The sequence below is a fragment of the Corvus brachyrhynchos genome, unplaced genomic scaffold (genome assembly GCF_000691975.1).
Source record: "Corvus brachyrhynchos isolate BGI_N302 unplaced genomic scaffold, ASM69197v1 scaffold34, whole genome shotgun sequence".
Classification (NCBI taxonomy): Eukaryota; Metazoa; Chordata; class Aves; order Passeriformes; family Corvidae; genus Corvus; species Corvus brachyrhynchos.
Genome location: NW_008238126.1, coordinates 3,040,438 through 3,064,869, shown reverse-complemented (window position 1 = coordinate 3,064,869; position 24,432 = coordinate 3,040,438). Strand labels below are relative to the sequence as shown.

At 34.2% G+C, this 24,432-nt stretch overlaps 1 protein-coding gene across 1 annotated transcript in view; it reads right to left on the bottom strand.

Annotated features, from left to right (window-relative positions):
- The window catches only part of CFAP47 (cilia and flagella associated protein 47), a 278,872-nt gene that overhangs the window by 146,677 nt on the left and 107,763 nt on the right, over positions 1-24,432 (bottom strand). Inside the window, exons 44-47 of the mRNA XM_017733531.1 lie at positions 21,608-21,716; positions 20,468-20,694; positions 14,183-14,363; positions 3,618-3,814 (exon numbers count right to left, since the gene is read on the bottom strand). Coding sequence (XP_017589020.1) covers positions 3,618-3,814; positions 14,183-14,363; positions 20,468-20,694; positions 21,608-21,716 — 714 coding nt within the window. The remainder of the gene's footprint in view (positions 1-3,617; positions 3,815-14,182; positions 14,364-20,467; positions 20,695-21,607; positions 21,717-24,432) is intronic.

Sequence of the window (24,432 nt, the reverse complement as noted above, 5' to 3'; positions counted from 1 at the left end):
TGATCTAGCTAATGGTCAAGATGGAATTTGTAAGTATCATCATAAACATTTACAAATATCTTTATGGTGCTGTTTAATGCTTGCCAAAATTCTGTTCCTATTCCATCTGTAGAAAATCTTAGTGTACCTCTTTGAAGTGCTGATGTGGTGTGCTGGCTCATTTGGCCACTGACAATGTTACAGGATCAGTCTTGCTTATGAACTGAGAACTCAATCTCCAAAGGAGAATTTACAGTCCTGTGTTCTCAAAATCTGGTCTTTCAAGAGACTGAACTACTTTAAAGAATGCCTGTCCTGAGCAATATGAGCATGAGCCTATTTAAGAAACATGTCTATTGTGCATCCAGATGTATCACAAGACTGCTTGATTATGGTAAAAAGTGAGATCTTTCATAATACATGCTTAGGGGGTGCCTAAAAATAATAAAACTAAAATAATGCTATTCAGCATCCTACTGTTTGAAGGAACCAGATGACCAAACATCCAGTCTGACAAAAAAAAAAAAAAATTAAAACTTATCTGAAAGATAAAATAAAGTGTCACTCATGAGCTAATACATGCCTTGTCAAACAGAGAAGATTAATCTCATCTGATCTATGAAAAGAGAAAGTAATCTTTTGACCTACAATGGTCTTCATCCATGGAAAATTGTATATAAACATCAGAGATAAAGAATGGATTTGAGGGAATGGAGATGATACTTCAGTCTTTGTTTCTTTCTAAGAAAGTCTCAGAAACAAAGAATCTGTGATCAGCAGAGCTAACCCAGAGCTACCCACACCTGCAGTATCATCTATCTAAGGTTTGATTAATATGTATGATTAATGCTTCACTGTTTGGTGTTAAGAGGTAAATTTCCCAGTAGTTGAGCACATATGCCTGCTTGGAATGTTGAGGCTTAATGTAGTGCCTCAGTTTTACAAAAAACTTTGATCACCATGTCTCCAATTCTCTAATAACAATGACATCATCTCTGGTAGAAAACACAAAAGGAAAAATTATTTGACTGATGTCCTCATGCCAAGGATAAAATGAAAGGGGAAAAAAAGACAATAAAAGTTGATTTTTATTACCATCCTTTTTTTTCTCCACAATATCAGGAAAAACTTCATCCTTTTGAAAACCAGCTTGGGCAGCTTTAAAATTGGCAGGTCATCACTCTCTGCTAATATAACATTTTAAAAGTTGGGATAAAGGAAAAACATCATCAGGATTGGTCTAGGTTCTAGAGGAGGACAGTGAAAATTTGGGTGCTTAAGTTGTTGTATTTTCAGTGATTTCTACTAAAATTGGTATCAGATGTTTCCTCTATCCACAGTAGAAATGATTACATCAATATGTAGCACAAGTATTTCTTCTTAATCTCTAACACAAAATCTTGACATCTGGAGAAATGTAGTTGACAAACATGGTCACTTTGAAATTCCTTTGTAACACAGCATAAATTCCTAAAAGTATCTTCTGAAGAAAGATATTAAGGTCAACCATAAACATTAGAAAATTAAAAGAAAATATTTGTCAAATTCCACTCCTTTATACTTGTTCATTACTAGTTTTAATTAATTAATCATCTAATTCCTACAGGATCTCTGCTTAATGCAAAATCTTATCCAAAGCCTGTCAAGTCAATTCATTTAAACACAATTAATGCTAAAGGAGTCAGAATCTCCTCACAGTATTGTAGGTGGTTCAACCCAAACTACATAACAATTGAATTGGACCTATACCTTGAGAGTCTGAAAGGCACAGATGGAACGGTTACATTCATCTCATGCTTGAGAAAATTATGGAAACCCCAAAAGAAGCTAATCTCTGATCTCAGATTCAGCTGGGTTCTTATTCTGCTTCTGTGACTGATTCACTGCCTGGCTTCAAGCAAACCAGCTGACCATTTAATTTGCTCCATTTATAAAGTGTTCCACCTAACACAAGTGATGACTGTTAGTTTGCTTGTGTCTGTAAAGTGCTTTGAGCAATAAATATTCAGTTCAAGAAACTAATTTTAGCAGGTTGAACAACCTCATCTTCAGCTCCAAAATGAGCATGTCTTTTTCCATAGAATATTTTAAAAAAACTTAAATGACAAATACAATAGTGCTAACAACAATATAAAAATATGGAAAAACTTCTGATAGATGGAGAAGCTCCAACTAGAATGAGTGTATATAGAAATGTAAAGTATCTAACTCCTAAAAAGAGTAATACACATTTCATATACTGAACATGAAAGAAACCTTGTGAAAAAAATAATGTACAGGTACAAAATTAACCTTAGGATGTAAAAGAACAGGAACAATTTCACACTTTTATATTTGTTTGTCCATCAATGTTTGATTTTGCAATTTTAGGGCATAACATTTAAAGCAGATTTTGTGATCATGTATATGCATTTCATTGAAAGAGAGACACTAACAGAGATACACATTCCCTCTCCCTCACACAGAGTATATGCTCCTTTTGGGGTACTTCTTACTTCCTTGCTAAGAAAATGTGCAAGACTTTATAAAAGTTTGACTCCCTGCATGACATTTGAAAGCATATGCTTAGAAACACTCTGAAGAGAAAAATAAATCCATCAGGAGAATGAAGCAAATCTGTTTGCAAGCTGTTTAAACAAGGTAGAAAATGTCCTTACTTTTCTGTTATGTATCAGTTGCTTTTAGGCTAATGTAACATTCAAAAAAATCAGTGTTTAATAAATAAATTACTAATATCTTAAAACATATGTGCAAGAAGATATAGCACTGTAATATGGTTTCTTTTCATTTTCTTTTATTCTTTCTGATGTACTAGTTCCTTGTCTACTCTCAATATTTGACAGAGCATTCAGTATGATCTTTCCCCAGATATTCAGTCTTCTTGTTTGAATCTGCCCCCACTCTTCTGAATAAAAAATCTCAGAAAAATTTCTCTGTAAATTAACTCACTAGAATTCTTTAGTGGCTCTACAATCAAAAGTACATAGACCAAACTGTAGTGCAGGTCTCAGGAAATATTTTACTGGTTTTATCTCTTAAAGAATCTTTATTCCTTCTGTCACAGCTTAAGATCCTTCCCTATAATTTTTGTGGAGTTTTTTGTTTTATTTTAAAGTTCTCTAAAATTTGACCAATAATTCTTTGAAGGAGATAATATTGCACCCATCTTCTCTCCCTCTGGTCTTACTTCTCATGTGTCAAGGATTTCATATACAAAATAAACATGATAAAACTATATATGATATACTGCCTATGCTTACCACATTTTTTTAACTCTATGTAAGCTTTTTCTACTATTTTATTCCTCAGCATCTCTCCTTTTTTGTCTTCAGAAATAGTGTATTTTTTCCCTAGATTAAATAACTACTTTTTCACTTTCATTGTGTTAACATTATTAAATATTAGACTAACAATTCTCTGAAGAGAAACATCAGAATTAAGCCCATCAAACTAATAATTAACTTGAAGTAATTTTCCTTTATAATATCTACAACATGGACTTTGAGAAACAATACTCAAGTCAGTATTTACATGCATTTCTGCATTTCAGGACTGTAAATTTTAACAGTATTGATCCGAAATCTCATTTTTTAAAATCCTGAATCTTAGTTTAGTTACCAGTAGTAGAGTGAACTTACAATTGGAATTTCCTGAGTCACCATCTGGTAAGCTGGAGTTAGAAATTCAAGCTCTGCATCAGCCTGTTCTGCATTCACCACACATTCAATCTCATAGACACGAATATCACAGGAGGACTTCAGAAGAATCTGACAGTGGTAGCAGCCAGCATAGTTAGGAGTGAATTTTATAGGAAACTCAACTGTATCACTTCCACCTAAAAAAAGGCCCAAAAAAATTGTGATGTTGTAAAAATTTCAGAAACATTGAATTCACAAGCAGAACCTGAAGAGGTGTCCAATAAACTGTAGGAGAGTCTTCCCAGCAGTATGTGCAAAAATTTCAAAGAAACAATGGAGTTTTAGGAGTGTTACCATATAAGTTAGTTGCCTAAAAAATGGTATATTGAAGCATGTAAAAAATATTTTATATTTATTTTAGTAGTGCACAGAGACATGTATTTTAAAAGAGCTCTTAAATCTAGTAGAAGAGTTTAACATCTATGAATTTCTGTAAATATTTTTAAAACTATACAAGCTACTACACTTTTTTCAACAGCTACCATTAGAAATCAGTGATATTACAGTATATTTGGCTGAGTATCCCCAATAATTACTGAAATTCTGCTAAATGTAGTAGTTCTCATGACAACTCTTTAGACTTTTTTCTATGCCGAAATTTGGACTGAAAGTCTGAGTTGCCAAAATTGACAGGGGTGTCCAGAGTGAAACAAATTCATGCAAAGTCCCATTTTCCCAATCCACAGCACAGAGGAAAAACTCCCCACAGTAATCTCTGGAGCAAGGAAGAAGCAATAGAAGAGCTGTCCATCTTTCCACAGAGCCAGGTCTAACCAATCTGCTGCAAAGACTTCCTCCTCTGTTCTTCTTACAGAAAAGAACACTCTTCCACAATATTTTAAGCCCCTCAGTAGCCCTTGCAGGACACATTCCAAAGGAAAAAGGAAGGTATGTGGGGAACTCCAGTGATGGCCATAAAGAGTTCCAAGGGTCTCTAAGACACCTGCAGCTGTAAAACACTTCACTGTTGTTTTATATGAAACAAAGACTGATTCTCTTCACTGTTTTCCAGCATTAGAAACCAATGCCTAAAGCTGGAAAAAGATAGCAAGGAAAGTCAGAGACAACATAATGATACAGCAGAATCTTACAGATAAAACTCCAAACAATGCAATTCCCTCTGAGGGGGAGCACCTGACAAAGTCTTGTGGAATTCTCCCTTTTCACCTTCATTTGGCTTATTTTCTGATGGTATGCATGACAACTGAATTCCAACTATTCTTATATCTTTAGTGACAAAAACTGAATTTTGCAATCAGTCTTCATTTGCAATGCTGTTCATTCTCTTCCACCCAGTGGTGCTCCCCATGCATTCAGGTCTCATCTCTCTGAAAATGAACACCCAACTGAAGTTTTCTTCTGGCCTTATGTCATCACTACTTCAGGTTTTCCACAAAAAAAGCTCAAGTTCAAGAGACAAATCACACAGAGTGACTATATTCATCTTTCAATATTACTAGACTATCAGAAAGAATATAAATTGCACCTCAGGTTCAACCCTCTCTGAAATAATTAATTTGTTCTCTTTTAAAGACAAGATTAATGGCCTGGTAATTCTTAAATTATTACTATTTTGTCCTATTTTAGCATTGAATTATTATCCCCATGGGCTATCTTCCATAGAAGTGACCTGAGTTTGTCAGTTATGCAAGGACTGAAACTCTTTTCCATTTTTCAGTTCATTAGTACAGTCCCTGTTCACAAGAATTATTTTAAGATGTTGAAACAAAATATTCAATTCAAATGTAAAGTGCACATTTTAAATACCTGCATTTCAAGTTAATGTTTAAACATGTATTTGAAGAAAGATAGTACAGTGTTCTGAAAGATCTAAAATATTTCTGCAGAAGTTTTCCTTTCTTGCACTAAATGGAGATATTAATTACTAATAACTAGGGTAATTTTGCCCCGAGTTGGACCCATATTTGAAATGCACACTTTCAAACAGAAATGCCTCCCATAGTAAAATTTTAAAAGAAAAACCATGAAAAGTACATTCCATAATTATAATATGTAGTTTGGCATTTCTTTGGTAAAAAAAATTTGTTTCTGTCTTGGGGTGACTTTATGATGTGTATCCCATATTGCTGCCCTATGCCCAGAAATTAATTTTTGTGCTTTTTTATGCCTTTATTTTTCCTGAACCTGGTGGGGGAGGGGTGGTGACCTGCCTTCTCTCAGGGGATATATTTCTAAATTTGGCCAAACCAGCACAGCTTCTTATACATTTAAAAAATACATTTTAGAATAAATCAGTTGAAAATTTAAGTATTATACTCAATTACAATGAATAAAAAGGAAAGCAAGCAAATTCATTATGTTTATTCAACATGATAAGTATCTTTTGCAGTAATACATGGTTTTTCCAAATCGAAACAACTACAGAAATCCCTTGTCTTTGAATTACAGGCGAAGAGTGACTTTTTTTCCCTGCAAAATGTTTTTCATGCTAATTTTAAATATCATAAAGTAAACTGGGCTTACAAGTGTCTCAGCCTAGCATGTTTTCTTCTCCCAGTCTCATAAGACATTTAACAAAGGTTAATCTAGGGATATATTCAAGGGTTTAATGAACATAATCCAGGGGGTTACACCTGGCTTACCTAACAATTTCTGAGACAAAAGTGTTAACAGTAAGCCATGGACATCATTTATTTAATTCCCATGTAGCAGGAAGCAGAGCCTGCATCCATCAGAAAGAATGAGGCTGCAAGCAGTTCTTCAACAGTGAAAAGTCAGGCAGAGCAATATAGGGCTTTGCTACAGTTTCCATCCCTACACAAGCTTTTTATTGTTTGACAGGGAACCATTCTACGTGAAATAAGATGACAGTTTTATTTTCTAGATTTATATCTGACAAATGACTACAGGAAACATTCACTCGATCATAGTGGGTTTTGCTGTGAGACAGTTGTCAAAATAGGGGTATTTGCAAAAACTAAAGTTCTGGTGTGCAATGTTACTAGGCATTCTTGGAAAACTAAATTACAGCACATAGGCACTGGTCATGCCCTCTGGCAACTGCCTGACATCTTGTGCCATTTACTTATTGCAAAACACAATCTGATCACCGCCTGGAACTAACAAAGTTCATGTCTTCTGAGTCTTAAAAATCTTATAAATCATCATTTTAGATCTGCCTGAATTCAAAGTAAGTCCTCTAACTGCATTAGCCAAAAAACAGTACCTTTCAAAGAAAAGTAGTGACAGCTGTTTTGACATTAAAATGTAAGAAAAAAACATATTCTGTAAGGTAGTAATAATGGTCCTTAGTAATCACTGTTTAGCCTTATTACAAATTGTGGGTAGATGAAATGAGTAAAAATAGAAATGCTACTCTTCCACACAATCTGTTGGCATAATTTCTGAAGGTAGGAAAGCATGGGCCTTCAGCAGTTAGCCAACTAATTGCACATTATAGTAGCTTCTGTTCAGCAATGGTAATTCTATGTATTCAGAAGTTCAATGCTAAATTTCTCACTGAACTTATCTCAGCCTCTGACACTATGCATGGGTCACAACAACTCGTTAAATCAACCTGAAGACTGAATTTGCTAGTATGGACTCCTAGAAGGTTAAATAAGCAATCATGATGAAGAGCCCAGACTCTTCTGACTTCTGCTTATATGTCAGGTTTTCAAACTGGTTCAGGGGAATTAGAGCTCATCACTCAACTCTGTAGTCTTGAAAAAGCAGCTACTCTTTTGTATCCCTTATTGAGTGCTGATAAGTTTTGAAATTTTTGCTATCACTGTGTATGCTCATTTGATGATTTTCTTTCACTTTGTCTTAATAAAATAGATTTCTAGAAGAGTTTCTAAAAAACCTACTGACTGGTTATTCATTCCTTTTTACATTTAAATACAGTATACCATTACACATCTAAACAAACAGTTAAATACACTTAACCAGAGAATGAAGATCTACTGGGAAAAAAGAATGAAAGCAAATTTTCTTCAACTGATCTAAAAATGAAAATGGGAGACACTTTTTTCAATGTCTTGTTATGAATACTCAGCAGCCCTGTTTGTGTATCATTCAGAAGCCAGTGAGGAGCTGTGTGGCACTACAATAAATTATTTTTAGGGGGTTGGTTGTTTAATAATCATTGTCCCTAATATTTATGAAAAATACTCATAGGCACTTTAGAAACAAGTAGTCACTACACCAATGGGCAATGCTGCCAAGTAAAAAGTTTATTTAATACAGCTTTAAAAACCATGACACAAAGGTGTTTTCTTAAGCCATTTGATGAATAGCCCCTGCTGAAAGGGATTACCCAAATTATGAGGAATTACACTGATAAAATAGAGTAATAATCCAAAGAGTCTTGATCTAAAACCACAAGAAAGTCAGAGATGAGGTCGCTCTAAAACATACACTCAAAATTTACAAAAAAAATTTAAAACTGATTCTTTGTGACTGGAAGAGTAAACAAAATTTCCTACAAACAAGGAAGAGAGCTCAGAACTATTACGAAGACTGTGCTGAATGCTTAAGGAAAATTACATGGAGAGAGAATCAAAACCAAGTCTTTGATATTACTTACTGCAAAATAGTAAGTTAATGCAAAATTAGTAACAAAGGCTTACAGTGATATAATAAGAGCTAGACAGAGGTTTCTGTGGTGTAGTTCCTTTCTTTTTACAATCTAGATTTCTCTGAGGAAAGAAATTTTCGTTTTTAACAAAAGAGAAAAAAGTAAACCTGTAGTTGCTTCAACAGAAGGCACAAAGTCAAAACAATCTGAATAAATTAACTGTAGGAACAATTATTGAGAAAGTAGAAAAAAATCAAATAATTCCTGATAGTTCTGTAGAAAAAGATTTTTCATCATTCACTGGAGAGGAAAGGAAAAAGAAAGAAAAACATGAGAACTCTTCTTGGATATTCTTTCCAAGTATAACAATAGGGAGACAACATTGTCAAATCCTGTAAGAAGAGGCAACAGAATTCTAATATTAGCATTTGATATTGAATCTAAACTAGATAGCAAAATGGAACAACACTTTTTCATTTAAAATGAATTGTGAGCTTTTATTTATTTATGGACAATTTTTATGTGAAATAGTACAACCTAGCCATCCAAAAAAAATGGTTTTAGTTTTATATTCACACGTAGGTTTTTCACGTTTATTTTTATAAAATAGGAGAAAACCTAAACCATATGGCATGACAAAAAGCATTCCCCATGCATGCTTGCCTTAGAAAAGTTCAATAATGGATGTGATAATAAAATACAGTAAGTGCTTATGGACACACTTGCTTAAGTGCATATCCATTTGAAAATTAAAATCTACCATTACCATATAGAACTGCACAAATCTATTATTACTGATGGAATATATTTGTGTATTCATCATTTCATGACCAGAGATGTTGGGATTTGGTTATTATTTAAAGGTATAAAATAAGGTATTGATGTGCTGGTACTGATATGTGCTGCTGTAATGTTTAGAACAGCATTTGCTATCAATCACTTACTCCCATATATTTTCTTTCCTTTAGAAAACTTCTAGTCCAAGGGTATTGCTATCAGGTTTCCTGCTAATAGTACAAGTGGTAATCTAAATCATTTCAAGACAGGAGATTGCAAACAAAATAAAAACAGTCTGAAGAAAAGAAAACCAAATAAACAGGAAGCCCTTCTTATAAAGTACCGGGATGCTTCAGTATCGATGAACTGTCACAGGCATCTCTGTGAGGTGCTCTGTCTCAGGAACTTTTATCTTTCCATTACTCAAAGTAATTGTCAGTGTCATGTTACAATATATAAAGCCATAGGCTATTCCAGAAAATTCCAGGATTTCCTAATTCTGGGATAAATCCTTATTTAATACCAAAACACATACTACTGGATGTTTCTCTTAGCATTAGAATTTCACCAAATAATTCTTATATTAACCTCTAACCTGACAATTGGAGCAAAACTGTGTGTCTTAGAAAAGCTTCCACTTTCTTTTTCAAAAGACTGAGTGGTAGAAAGATTTTTATTCCTCTTGAGTTTGTTGGTATTTAGTAAGTCTCTCATTCACATAATTTCACAGGTATCATAAATTGTTTTATTAGAAATCTCTGTCTTAGGTAGAAAGTGCTGTGCTTTCTGCATAGAGCGCTTAACACTCTTTACAGTCAGACATATTTTCCTTTTTTAAATAATTACAGGTAACCTGAAAGGAACCTTTTCTTTCCCTCAGGGATCACGGAGACATCAAGGTATTCAGTTTTCAAGACCTCGAAAATTACTGTAGAACTTGTCTGAACCCTTCCTCATTTGCAACCTTCTGTCTAAAGTGCAGAACAAGAACTGGATGTCCTTTTCCAGTATTATGTTCTCCTTCATAATACAATAATAGCACTTTTCAACACCTGCACTGTATTTTTTCAGTTATGCATTCAAGGATCCTGGTTTGTCAAAATTTTACAGCAAATCCTTTGATGAAAGAACAAGGGGGCTGATGTCAGAAAAACAGAGAGTGGGAAGTAAGGCTGACAGCTTTAGTTCACACTGTGAGATAGGTACTCTGCTGCTTTGCAGATTTCTCAAACATTTTGGGAGACATCACTGCAAAACAAAGCCCTTCCTCCCCTTTCTACCTATGTTATTTCATCTTTCATACATAACATTATTTAGCATAAAATCCATGCTGTTCAAATAAACCCAACTGCCTAGGAATTTGTTCTGCTTAGTTAAAACTTGGTTAAAGCTGATCTTTCATTAATTGCTGAAAAGACAAATAGCACTAACTTTTGTACTGGTTTTCACCTACTCCAAAATCCACAGCCATTTCCTTGTTTCCTGGCCATAGTTTGTGCTGCTGTACAGGACCAGCATATATACAGCAGAAAAAATGCTTATAAAATCTATTCAACAGAGATAATATAATAGCTCTGACTTCCCAAACATGGTTTTTACCTGCAGGAAGAGAATGCTCATTTGTACAGATACAGTTTGTAAAATACAAGTGCATGGCAGGAAATCTTAAATAATTGTAGGGATTATTGACATATATATGCATTCCAAAGTCAGTGACTCTGGCAAGTACAATTACAACTCAAGTTACAACTCTGAGCCATAAAACAACTCTATTCAAAGTTTCTTGTGTTTTTGCCTTTAGAAGGAACTTGTTAATTTGGTGAAGCATGGAGCTGGTTTTGGATGCTACTTCTCTGTTGCTAAAATCTGGAACCATTATTTTAATTCCACTTAACATTTTATCCCTTTCATTCTTTCATAACACACCTCAAAGCAAAAGGAGACATATTTCAATGTTGCAACATTTTTCAATTATGCCTTACATGACTTTCCAAATGTTCAATCTACCATTCTCTGGTTTGTAAAGCATTGCAGCTTCACTGTCAATTGCCTTTCTCCTGAGCTATATGTGACGATTGAATTATTTCCCAGGCTATTTCTGATGATACAGGGAAACTAAAGCTCTTCAAGATCCTATTTGAGACAAAGGTGAACAACCACCATGGTGTGTGACACGATCTCCTTCCACACCAACTGGTTTAGCAGGCAGATGCTGTTCCACATATACTATTACATTTGGTTGCACTAAAATTCATAGTTTATAACTATGTAACAGTTCCAACTAACTTCTTTTACAAAATCTGTGCCATTTCTAACTCAACCAAGTCTTTGTATAATCTTCCAAATTACTGAAATGCAATTAATATTGTGCAATAACTACTGGTTCCTAAGGACTCCCTTTCTGATGACTCTCCAATAATGAATTAACAACATTTGCTAAAGGTTTTCAATCAGGGAAATGTATTATTTTAGATCTATGCAAGTATGCAGTATGGGTTTTGATAAAGATATCACACTTCAAGTAACGCAAACATATTGTACTCTTTTTATCTATTTGATCTGTAATACTGCCAAAAATGTAATAAGGTCATTTAACAAGATCTATTTTACAAGAAAATGTTTTGAGTGGCATTGATTTTTACCTTCTAATTCCCTGTTGGCAGAGTTTTTAAAATATTGTTTGCACACCTCCTGCTACTGCAATCTAAGAAATTCTGATTCAACGATTGATTTTAGTCAGCTTGCTTCCACCTTTGTTTTTCTTCACAAATCTAAGAACTATCAGAGAACCAGCTACTCCCACCCTGAGGGAAGCTACCACTGTGGCTAAAATACTGCTGCTTTCTCAGACAATGATGTCAACATTTTCAGACGAGACCAATGGTTTGCCTCTGTCCACAGGAACACCAGCTGGGAACTTCTGTCACAATATTAGCCTTTCTAAGAGCCTGTAAATGCTCCTGTGTTTCCTCATTAGTACAATGAATACACTGAATCAGCTGGCACTGTCTTTCTACTGAACACATCTTTGTTTTCATGCTATCAGCTGGTTAGCTCAGCTTCCCTTTCTGGATATTCTTTACCTCACCACCTCTCTGAATTCACTACAAAAGCATCATTTTGACATTTCTACTTCCTCATGTAACTATTAACCATCCTATAAAGAAAAAATATATATCAAAAATATTGTGTACACTGCTGTATGATCTAATTTCTGACTTTACATTAATTACTCTCCTCTTTCAAGTACCTGTTTAATATCCTTTGATGAATAAAGAAGCAGCATGAACTAGGAGTAAAATAACTATTCCCTTACTGTACTGTAGGTTATTTACTACATTCCTTACTATAAGGTAGTTTATTCACTACATTTTTGTAGTGAATACAATGCAATTAATATTCTAAATTGTTCATATATATTCATTCACATTTCAATTTTTTAAATAATTTGAGCAGTTGTTAAGCAACAGTGATCTGCCAACTGGTCAGTTAACAACCTTTGTTATGAGATCGTGGTGGAGATCCTGTTAGGACATCAGATCTGTGTGTGCAGATTTTGTTCTGTTTCTCCCAGCTGTCATTCTCCTCTTCTACAGTACAATCCAAAGAATCTCCTACAACACTCAACAAAGCCATTGACTTTTTTTTAGTTCACCTCTGCACTAATTATTACAACTACACATACATTATTTTTAACTTAACAACAAAAGAGTTTCAACTAGGATTTAAATATCCTGCCACACGTGAAATGTGTCAGCCTTCTACCAGTGTTACATCTATTCTACAACTTCTACTGACTGCTCATCCTGTAGGCCCCTACCAATCTTGCTTCTAATCCTGCCATAACTATTGCTGCCATCATCCTAAAAACACACCCTAAAGTGTCTTATAGCAGTTACATTCTATTTCAATTAAAGTATCTGTAACAAAGACTTCTCAGAAAAAAATCAATTATTTTTCTTTATTCCAGAAAAGAAACAAAAACCACAAGATACACATCAAGCATCAAAACAAACACCATGAAAGCATGTGACTGATTCCAGTGACACTTGGAGAAGTGAACTGCAGAAATATGAAGAAGTATTACCGCAGGCCTGGTTCCTACGGTATATCACCGTGTCCCGCAGCTATAGGGAGGAGGAGGAGAAGAAGATCCAGCAGGCAGGAACTGTGCAGCAAGATTGATTTATTTAATTATTTTACAAACTCTTTTATAGACTTTTTTCTTCATAGTCTAATTGGACAAAGGACCAGCCACCCCTTGGGGGTGATTGGCCAAAATCCTAAAACATCCATTATCAAAATATTTTCTACTATACCATAAACAAGACTTTCCAAGGTTGCAGGTGGCTTGGTTGTTTACATTCCCTGCTACCTCTTCTGTGAGAGAGAAAAGTCTCTCACGGACTTAGAAAAATAACAAGAAGATCCTCACTAACAGCATTTTTGTACCTACAAAGAAGGATTCTATTGATTAAGAAAAGAACTAATGAAATAAAACTTGATACGGACTGTGTATAATTCAAGTCTCTACTAAATTTGAATGAAGTTCTCATCTGAGATTCCTTTTCTCCAGGCTAAACACTCCCTCAACAGCTCAAGTTTGTGAGGATTTTTTAAGAAATGCAACCTAGAGTGCTTTATAGGTTTAAATAAAGCATTTTTTAAAATCAACAAGACTTCAGTATAAAATCTAAGATACTAGAAAAATTAAAGACAAGAGAGTGACCAAAGATGGCAAGATCACTCTGAAAGCTAATGCACAACTGTTCATTGATGAAGTACACATTAGCTGAAATATCCCTCTGGCAGACTGAGGAAGGCGAAGAAGAGACGTGATATGAGTGGCTCAATTTGAACACAGATCAGTGCTGGATGAGAAATGGAAGGGAGAAATGGGAAGGGAGGACAAATTCACGATCTGCCAGATAAACAGGCCAAATTAATTCATCTTTTAGAGCAAGTCTCCTGTGCTTGTGTGCCTTTGAGAAAACCAATAAACCAATGGCAAGTGGAAAGCACTGGCTTGACCTAATATTTAAAACTTGGAGAGTGTCAAGAAAGGCAGAGTGATCAATAGCAGAAAGGAGAGAAAGATCATTTTCTGGATCTACTCAGGAAAATCTTAAAAATAAAGATTATCTTGGCAAAAGAATTCAGTCAAATTCATCACCTTTAAGACTATTACCTGTTTTCTGCGATGTAGGGTATTTGGCTGATGAAGCATCCAAATTAACTCTGGCTGAAGCTACCACTGGAATAGAGAATTTTTTAGGAACCTCAAAGAAATTTTTCATATTCACTTCTACACTGTAATCCACGTACTTCAGCTCTGGGGGGTGCTTACGAGGTTTCAGAAGTGCACATCTCTGCAAGTGAAGCAATAACATATAAATCTGAACAATTATATAAAATTTTCAAGTTAAGAAATGCAAAACTATATAGTCCTAATTCTAAAATTGAATTTTCAGTTAAGCAACTTACATAGCAATTTTGAGTGATCCTTCCAAATAAAAACTGTCTTGTAAAATATTTTTAGACATGCATCTGAAACATTTGGTTAAGAAAAATGCATTTTTAAATTTACAGTAAAACCACATCCTACCCAGAAAAAAGCTCTGCTAGCCTCTATGCATACACGGGAAAGGCAAGAAAAGGGAAAAATAAAACATAAAAAGAAAAATATTTTGTATCAGTTGTAGAAAGATGCTTCTTTTCCTACTTCATAAAGTTTCTGAGTAACAAAAAGCATGAAGAAGCAAAATTATTTTGCTATTTGGCAAGGGATAACTATTAGCTGAGTTAACTGATATTTCAATTTTGACAATGTATTTTAGAAATTAGGGCATTTAGAATCAATTCTAGAGACACATAAGCTCTTCTTCTTGGTAAAAAGCATTGCTAATCAACAGCATGAAATATATTAGGAAAGTATTAGCAAAGTATATTAAGGCAAGCTCAATATAGGCATGTGAACCTGTTAATGAACTTAATTTGACTCCTGTAGGATAAAATTACAAAAATACTGCCATGATTTAATACACTGCTTGCCCAAAAATGCCATTTTCAATCCAATAACACACTATAATTGCAATACTCCAGAGTAATTGTGAGTTGAACAAATTTAAAACCTAGTAATGTCTTTTTTACAGACAAGGCTTTGAATTAATGACTGTTGTGAACTATCTTGAAGCAAATCTAGGGCAAAGATAAATGCAGAAATACTCATGTTTTGCTAAGAAAACTGGTTGATTCCCAAACTCTGTTGCTTTAAAATACTGCCAGGATAGCAGGTATCACAGTACATATTTCAGTGAGCCAAGGAATGCAAATCCATTGTGGGAATTCAAAAACTCAACTTAAAAGGAAAATCAATTTTTCTTAAAGATTGCCATTAGGTGTAAGATGGTCCAATTACAGTTTAAATCAACTAGGCTTGGGTTCTGCTTTGGGTTGGTCGTGGGGTTTGTTTGCTTTTTTTTTTTTGTTTGTTTGTTTGTTTTGTTTTAATACAAATTTCACATTCCCTTGCTGGTTTTAGAAAGCAGACCTACCCTCTGACATTGCTTTGTTTTGACCATTAATCTATCTATTCATAGAGTCAATACAATGTTAAACACAAAGTACATATGGACTTTGGGAACCTGTTAACATTTAGCTGTTAATATAGGTTTTTTGGCACAACAAATATAGAAACAGGTAATTATTCAAAATTCTTGTTTATCGAAGAGCAACCAGGCAAATGTATTTGACTAAAAAAATTCACATCAAACCAAATTGTTAGGATAGTTCTTGTATTACTGTATTTGCACAACTTCTATGGTGCAAAAATAATTTAGAGAGGAAACAGGAAAAATTGTTATGTGAGTTGAAAAGCTGAGATCACTATTTATTAGTTTCTATCATACAAGACTGAACTCCCACATTACTCTCTCATACACACACACAAAATGAATAAAAAAATCAAAGATGCAAATAATGCAATTGCCATATTAATTGGAAGTTCCACTTCTCTCTGATAGGAAAAAAAATTCATTCTCACTTATAATGGGAAGTTCCTAACCAAAAGGATTGCATACATTTACCAGTTTAAATTTGACTTGACCTTCTGCATAATCAAATATAAATTTATACCTACACATGACTTTCGTAACTAGACTATTTTCCAACACTGAAATAAAAATCCAACATGATTACACAGCTTTGTTATATCTTAATTAAAAAATAATTGTAAGATGACCTTTCCTGGAGCACTGAACACATTTAAATTATAATTATCTTGAAGAAATGTCTTATGATTTAAAAAAATCACTAAAATACTTATTTTAAGATCCTTGTTCTTGTTATCTCATTTGAAAATATATGTTAGGAAAAAACCCCAGTTGGTTAGTATTACATAGTCTATGAACATTTCAAATATTTCCTGGAATCTTGTAAAAAAGTAGAGGATGAAAATATTTTTAATGACAGACCTAGTTGAAAAAGAAAATTCTGCAAACATTCGCAAGACTAAACTTTGCTGCTTCATAGGCTAACATTTCCAAGAGTAAACATCAGCACAATTCAGATGAATGTTGCAACTGCTCCAATGTTTAATATTTTTGTGGGCAGTGAGAGTTAAACAGAATTTAGTATTTTTTAACTCTCATAATCAATGGAGATCTAAGGCCACTCTGTTACAAAAATACAGATTCAAAGCACTTCTACTTCATCAGCCTGATGGTTCATGATATTCCAAGTGTGAAAGTCTTATTTCCAGCTAAGAATAGTAATTGCATTCAGTTCCCAGGATTAATTACTTTTTAGCGTAATTTTTTGAAAAATGAATGGAGGGTATATAAAGCATCAAAATTAAACTGCATATTTTTCAAGGACTGTTTGATTTTAGAAGGTATCTTCTTAGATGTACCATCTGCACTTTCTATGTATGAAGGGTGGCAGATTCTGTTACAGGGTGCTGAGGAACCTCTCTCTTTCCTTGCATATTACTGTTCTTCAAATCCTAATTTAGCACCATTTCTTCCTTCCAGAAATTAACTTCTAAAGCTGTTCCTCATGAATAAAGAAATTTATTATCTCAGTGCCTCAGAACCCCTGTGATCAATCGTGTTTGCCATCTCCCGTAATCCCATATCCAAAGATAAGTGATGTAATATAAAAGACATTGGTCTCACTTGTAAATTCAGCAAATTGAAACCTGACCACAGCTCCTTTAATGAAAAGTTCATTCCCATTCAAATGTATCTAATGCAATGTTTTATTTTCAGTACCTTCTCCATTCAAGGACACCATGACTCTTCTTCAAAAAAACCCCACGCAAGTTTTTAAAAAAAGCAAACTCTTTACACTGAGGTTAAAAATTTCCATAATCATACAGAGGAATACAAAAAATCCTTCTTGATCCCTGGGCCCCCTTGGGGCCAATGAAGAGCCCAAACTTTGAAGATCCAAGCTGGGCAGCTGTTGGATGAGACTGCCACATCAGCCAAACAGCAGAAGCCACAGCCCCAAGTGCACAAGGTCCCTGCTCATCTTGCCTTGATCAAAACTAAAACTCATCAACACCACAATGGTGTACTAAGATAAAAGCACTCCATGTTTCTCAGTCACTCAAAATCAGGGTAGAAAGGAAATGCACAATGTCCTAACAGCTGGAATATGGTAAATGTGGTGTCCATATTCAGATGAGACGTGTGCTCAAAAGGAAGCAAAATGGAACCTAAGTAAATACGTTTTACAGTTTAACAGTGAGGGCACATCTGGACACAGTGGGAAGTGAGAGCTTTAGCTCTGGGATTCTTGTGGAACAGGACTTTTCCTATCATAATATCTAGTTATACAAGGAGATTATTAGCATCTATGCCTATGAAGAAAAAGTCAGGTATCTAGCAACTGGGTCTAAAATGAGGCATGTTATTTTGAATCTCACTTCACTGACTGCAGCATCCTTCCCCTCACAGTCCCAAGTGAATGAATTCTCATTATTGTTATTTCTTTCTTTCTTTTCTTCACTCTCCACTATTTACTACAATTAGCAACTTCAGTCTAAACATGTCCTTCCACAGTGGATCTTTTTTCCAATACTCTCCTCCTTCGCTTGTTATCTTTGTTCACCTAAACTTCCCACTTTCAGCTTTCTCTTATTCATCATTACAAATTATTCACAAAACAGCCTTTTTTAATTATTTACAACAATGCCAGACCCAACCTTAACAGTGTCTGATAGTTCCATCCTATATTATCTTTACTACTACCTGAAAACGTTTCAGGAATAATTAAAGAAACACTTTGGAGGTAAGAAAGTAACACAGTTTTATGGGAAAAAGATAAAAAAATCATTATTTGTTTTACTAATTCTAATTATTTAAACAATCAAAACAGATCTTTGTTCCTTCCAGCAAGGAAAAGAAACAGTAAAAACTTAGTACAAAAGCAGCTAGGACTACTAGCCATATGTATAGATGGGTTGAGTAAAAAATTATAGCACTAGTAACTGATTATGCATATCCAGTTCGACTCCAAAAACACAGCCCATGTTTATTACTGTTTTCTAGGTGACTTCTAAGGTGACTTAAGTAAACATGACAAAAATTTACAGTTTAGAGAGACTAGAAATCATGCAATTATTTAGTTATTTAGTCTTCAATTTGACAGGTAAAAAATGGATCAAGTAGTACTAATGTAAGGGTGTTTTCTCTTCTGTCCATCCATTGCCTAACATGATTATACCTGCGGGAATCAAGTAGAAAGGTGGAATAGAAATCCAAAAGAGAATAACAGATTTCCAGATATTCTGGATTTAACCTACAACATGTGTCCCAAAGGTTTTCACGAGCCTAAATAATTCATTGAACCATGGGAGCTGTAGATGGGCTTTTTTCCTTTTTTTCTTTTTTTTTTGTGAGGAAAGGGGAGAATTTAGACTACCTAAAACTATACATCAGCTCCAGTTTTCACTGCAGAACACCAACCCCCCTCAAAAAAGGTTTCTCCAGTTAATGCCACCAGAATTCCTACACTGCCATTTTTAAACAGATAGTTGGCACGAATTTATTACAAAAAGTTAATAGGAATATATTTCATAATTTAGTCTGCATAGTGGATACCGAGATATTTTTAATGTGTAAACTCTTTGCTATGCCAGTAGCAGAATTTCTCCCCTGTATTTGTCACAAGCAAATATAAGACTTTCTGTTCATGGAACAAAATACTTCCTTCTGCACATTAGTTTCATTTCTCACATGAAAATTTATTCAGTGCTATTATCCACCATTATGTGTTTTATAATATAACTAAGATAATTATCCTCCACTCTTCCACAGTACATGTAGTTTTAGAACTCACATTGCATCTTAGCATGTCTAGTGGTGCAAGGAGTGTTCCTGTTACGTTCTGTCTTGATCCCATCTACAACTTCAGAGCAGTTAGGATTTTCATTAAGTATTGCCTAGTGACTGTGATATTAAGGGACTTTAGTTATGAAAAGTCAATAAAATGTTACCACAGCAGTGGATTAGCTATAATCCCAAAGGAAACTATTTGAGTCTAAGAGGACACAATTACAATTGTTGTCCCACTACAAATACACAACAGATTAAAGTTACGATGTAACATTCCCTCATTTTATTTGTTTTATATTATTTTCAAACAAAAGGCATAAATTTAGCAACATCAAATCACAAGGGAAAGGTTTTTTCCTCTTAGCACTGGGAACCATACTCAGGGAACTGTCTAACTGGAAAGCTGGAATAACACTGCTGCCCAGCAATTGCTCTGAGGCCAGGTACCATCAGGGCACAAGGGAAACTAAAACCCAGAGTGTTGCTATCATCCATAGGAGGCTATACTTGAATTCTTCATAAGAAAAAGCCTTGTTTATTTGGCAATGTTACTATTACAGATTTATTCACAAGTAATAACTGATTGTTTAATGGACTGCCTTGGAGGACTTTTTGTTTCTAGTTGTTGAAATCTTGGGAAAATATATATAGGTTGGAATGCTACATAAGAGGGGAGCTATGTCTTATTAGAAAAACTTGTGGTGTTCCAAAACTATATTGCATTGATTGCAAGACAAGAAAAGTCTATTGGTTTAAAAAAAATAAATCCCATTTCTTACAAAAATATGCATCATGAAGGATACTAACACAGATACCTATTACATACAATATGAAAGCTTTTTTAATTGACAGGTATTTTTCAGAAGTAAAGTAAAATGTTAGTGCTTTACTTAAGTGCAACCAAGTTTTCTTAAAGGAAGGACATCATAATAGCATAGGGTGACAAAGTAGCTTCAGAATGAACATGTAAAACATTGCAGTGTCTGAGGGGAATTGGAATTAGTAACTGTCAGATTACAGATGTGTGAGAAAAAAACAACTTCACACCATTTCCTGAAATATGAAAACAATTCAGTCCTACAAATCAAGGACAACTAAATTTAATTGCAGCACCAGACAAGTGTGTTTCTCACCTCTACTCTGGACAGTCCCAACAATGCAGTTGCAACTCGAACACTGCTGCTCTGCAGAGTCCCAGTCATCAACCTCCTTTCATACTCAATAGCTGACATCTGCTGCTGTGCAGCAAGAGCCAGGGCTCTCTCTCTTGACTCATTGATCAATGGAATCCTCAGATTTTCCTCCAGAGTCTGACCAAGTCCACATTTCAAATATAAAACTGGCCGTACTGTGCTTGCATCTGTTAAAAAACCCAAACAAATGAAAGAGCAAAACAAAAACAAAACCACAGACCACATTTGTCAGATTCTGGTGGAACTTCAGAGTTTTTAAAATTTCTAACCTCCAAAGAAAAGTCAGAATACAAAATTCCAGCAATGTTTAGTTCCATGCTATTTATCCAGTACACGCCATTTATTACATATAATACTTTATTTTTCAACATAATAGGGAAGCAAAAATTAGCAGACTGAAATCCAGCCCAAAATTTAGCTAATAGAGCTAAGAAATAGCTAATAAATTAGCTAATAAAAAAATCCCAAACTTCAGCATTACTACTATTATCACAGTATTAAAAGTTTACCAAAGTCTTTCTGCTACCTACACAACACAGCCATGGTTTTACCCCTCTAGATGATATTAGATGCCCTCTAAAAGAAACCTCCAGAAATTATTTCAAGTAGCAGCTACACTGTTTCTGAAATAGGATTGACAGGAGTTTATCCCTGGCTGTTTGAAGGCAAAAGCATTGGCATATCTGTCAAATCACATCACTGCACATAAAACTCATGTGTTTTAAAACTAGAAAAATTCTAGATAAAGATTACTTGTCCTGGTTCATCTGGCTAGCAACCTATATTCAGAAGAAGAAAATTAGAAAAATTATGAAAAAGTATTTATGTACACTATGTTGAAAACAATACAAGAAAGATGAAGATCACCAACAACCAGCTGATGCTCTGAAGAGAATGGACTGGAAAACATTAGAGGAAATATTGCATATTTCAATTACAATGTATTTTTTACACTTCACTACAAACAACTTTTTTTACCACATGTACTTGATTAATCCTAAGAAAAATGCATGGAAACAAAAGAACATTTACAAAAAAAAATTTGCTCTATTTTACTCTTCTCCCTTCTATTCACTGTACCTTCTGAGGTATCGGTAGCACACAAAATATTTGGACTATCCAATGCAGGCAATTCTGAAGGCAAAGGTAAATCACCTATTCCCTCTATCAGGTATACAAAGTCTCCAATCTGCAACACAAGGACACACATCCACACACATCAGAAAGCAACTCATGCAGAACAGAAGGCAAAATATCAAAAGTAAAAGCAAAGGTATCCTAGTAATGCCGAAGATCTGACCTGTGCAATAATTTATATATTCAGGAGACCTGGTTTTTTAAACTATGCCTAAATAGAAGAAAATTATTATTTCAAGCCATGCTGTGATAATAAAGTAACTTTAATTGAAAATAATAAATCTGAAAAGTCAAGAAATTTCAAAAGGCAGAACCCTTTTAAACTCCTCATACAATTTAATTGAATAAGGGTACCCTGACCCATAAATACAGAAAAAATGTGAATTCTTCCTATGTGCTACAGTTACTTCTAATTTAAATATGCTCATGATCAACCTTCATTGCTCTTCACCACTTAGAATTTTTTTTAAAAATGTTTACAATAGTTTTGAGCCAGAAACATTCCTCTAGAAAATAAAAAAGACCAGAAGTCAAGGCAGGTTGGCATCATGTACAAATTCTTTAAAAAGAAATAAATTTAATAAATCTTAATTATTTCAATAAAAAATGGAAAATTTACAGAAGCTTGAAAGTAAATATAAATATGACCTAGAACAAAGAAAGACAGTCATTTTTCACAGAGGAAAGGATAAATTAACTAGCAGAGAAATAACACTCTGAATTATAGGTGGAATGAAAAAAATAAGGTGTAAATGAAAGACAGAAAAGTATTTTTGAGGAAAAGAAAACTCGCTGAAAGTACTCCAAATTAGAAAGTCCACAATCAGAATGGCTCAAACTAAAAAGATATATAAGTTAGGTACCATTTCTCTATCTGAACTAGGCAGGAGATTTAACATATATACTAATATTGCTTTGATAACTTCTTTGTCTTTACCATAATTTTTTTTCAGACAATTGTAGCTTCTACTGATTGCAAGATAAAGAATTAAATGCCTCCACAACAACCAATATAATTTACACAGTCAGTCTCTCTTTATTTCCATAAACCATATTCTGTAAAACTCTGCCCTAAAAACATGTATTCTGTCTTTGATTCTTCATTCCAGATATGAAAGCAATAATTTAGTTCTATAATTTAGTGCATCTGCCAACCAATACAATATTTTCCTTTTAATACTGCTCAGTAACATAAGAAAACCCTGTTTTTCCCTTTGCCTACATTTTTAGTTTCATCAGATATTTATGTTAAGGCTGAAAACACTGCAATTGTATTTCTGACCCAGCAGAAGGAAAGCTATTCAACTTTGATGGCATTTTCTCCCTTTCCTTGATTCAAGAGCTCACACAAATCTTCCTTGAGAAGGATTAAAGAAACCTGCAGCAAAATTGGATTCCCACACACAAATAGCCACTCCTGGGAACCAATTTAAAAAGGAATTATTCCTGTTTGACACAGTGATTTGGCTCCATAAGGGCCCTTAACAAGCTCACAGCACATACAATTAATTTTATGAAGGTGCTGGTTGCTGGGATGCCATTCTGCTATCAGTTACTTTTCCTGTCCTTGCTGACATCAACATGCTTATAGGAAGGAACAAACTTCCCTAATTTCCTCTTGGCTTTGAAGAATTGTGGGGGTTTGATCTCCACAGAATGCAAATCCTGTTCTCTTTCCACTGAGCTTTTTTCCTGAGGCTTTGGAACAGAATGGGTATTTCAGTGTACTTTGAGAGTTTAACTCTCTTAATGGTTTATACTTCCATTTTCCATCAGCTGCAAACAGGACAGCATCAAGACTGTGTAGGGTTTACTGTTAATGAAAATAGTTAATAAAGGAGCTGTTGAACTATTTATCCAATCACATTGCTAACTGATATTTCAAAAGAATGAAGAGCTACTAGAAATTTTCTGTTTCTCATGCAAGCCAGTAAGAGAAACAGATAGCAAAGTGTTCTCTCAATAAACAATATAATTTTATATTAGACATTTAGCTGTAAAAGTCTGGACAAGCACTCTTAAACTATGATTTAATATATTATTATCATTAAAAATTCCACATTGTTCACACTTAAATTAGTTCCTAGAAACAAAGATATATTTTAAAAAGCAACCCAGTTATGTTTAACAATATGTAGTAACATCTATGAAAGGACCTATGTTAAAAATCTGGAAAATATCCATTTCAATTTTTCCTAAAAAACAATGAAATACTGAAACAAATCCTTTGAGGAATGTTATAAATGGCTTGTACTGTCATTTCAAACCTTATAAAAGTGAATATAAAGATTATTTCAAAATAAGGAACATCCTTGAGGAAGCCAGAAACTTTGAATCAGTGTATCCTCTTGCTGTTATTACAGATATAGAGCTGCTGCAGTGACAGATAGGATTCCTAATCAGATTCAAGCCTAGTGATTTAAATCTCAATACCTTTTTCATTGATTGTAGTGAAGGAGCAGACCTATTCTGACTAATATTTTGGTCTGTTTGTCAAAAAGGGTAGGAAAGGTAGGTAGGAAGAAATCACAGAAATGCTAAATTAAATTATTTATTAGATTTTTTATATATCACAAGTCCATATTTGAATGACACAAGACTCTTCATTGTGTAAAGGTCATTTGATCATCATACAGCATGGTGGCTGCACTTTGTCAGTTAGATAATGGTATGACTGAAATATTGCAGCCATATATACAATATTTAAGAAAGCCAAATTCTTCCTGTGCCTATACTGTACAGCTCTAAAATAATGTTAGCTATCTTGC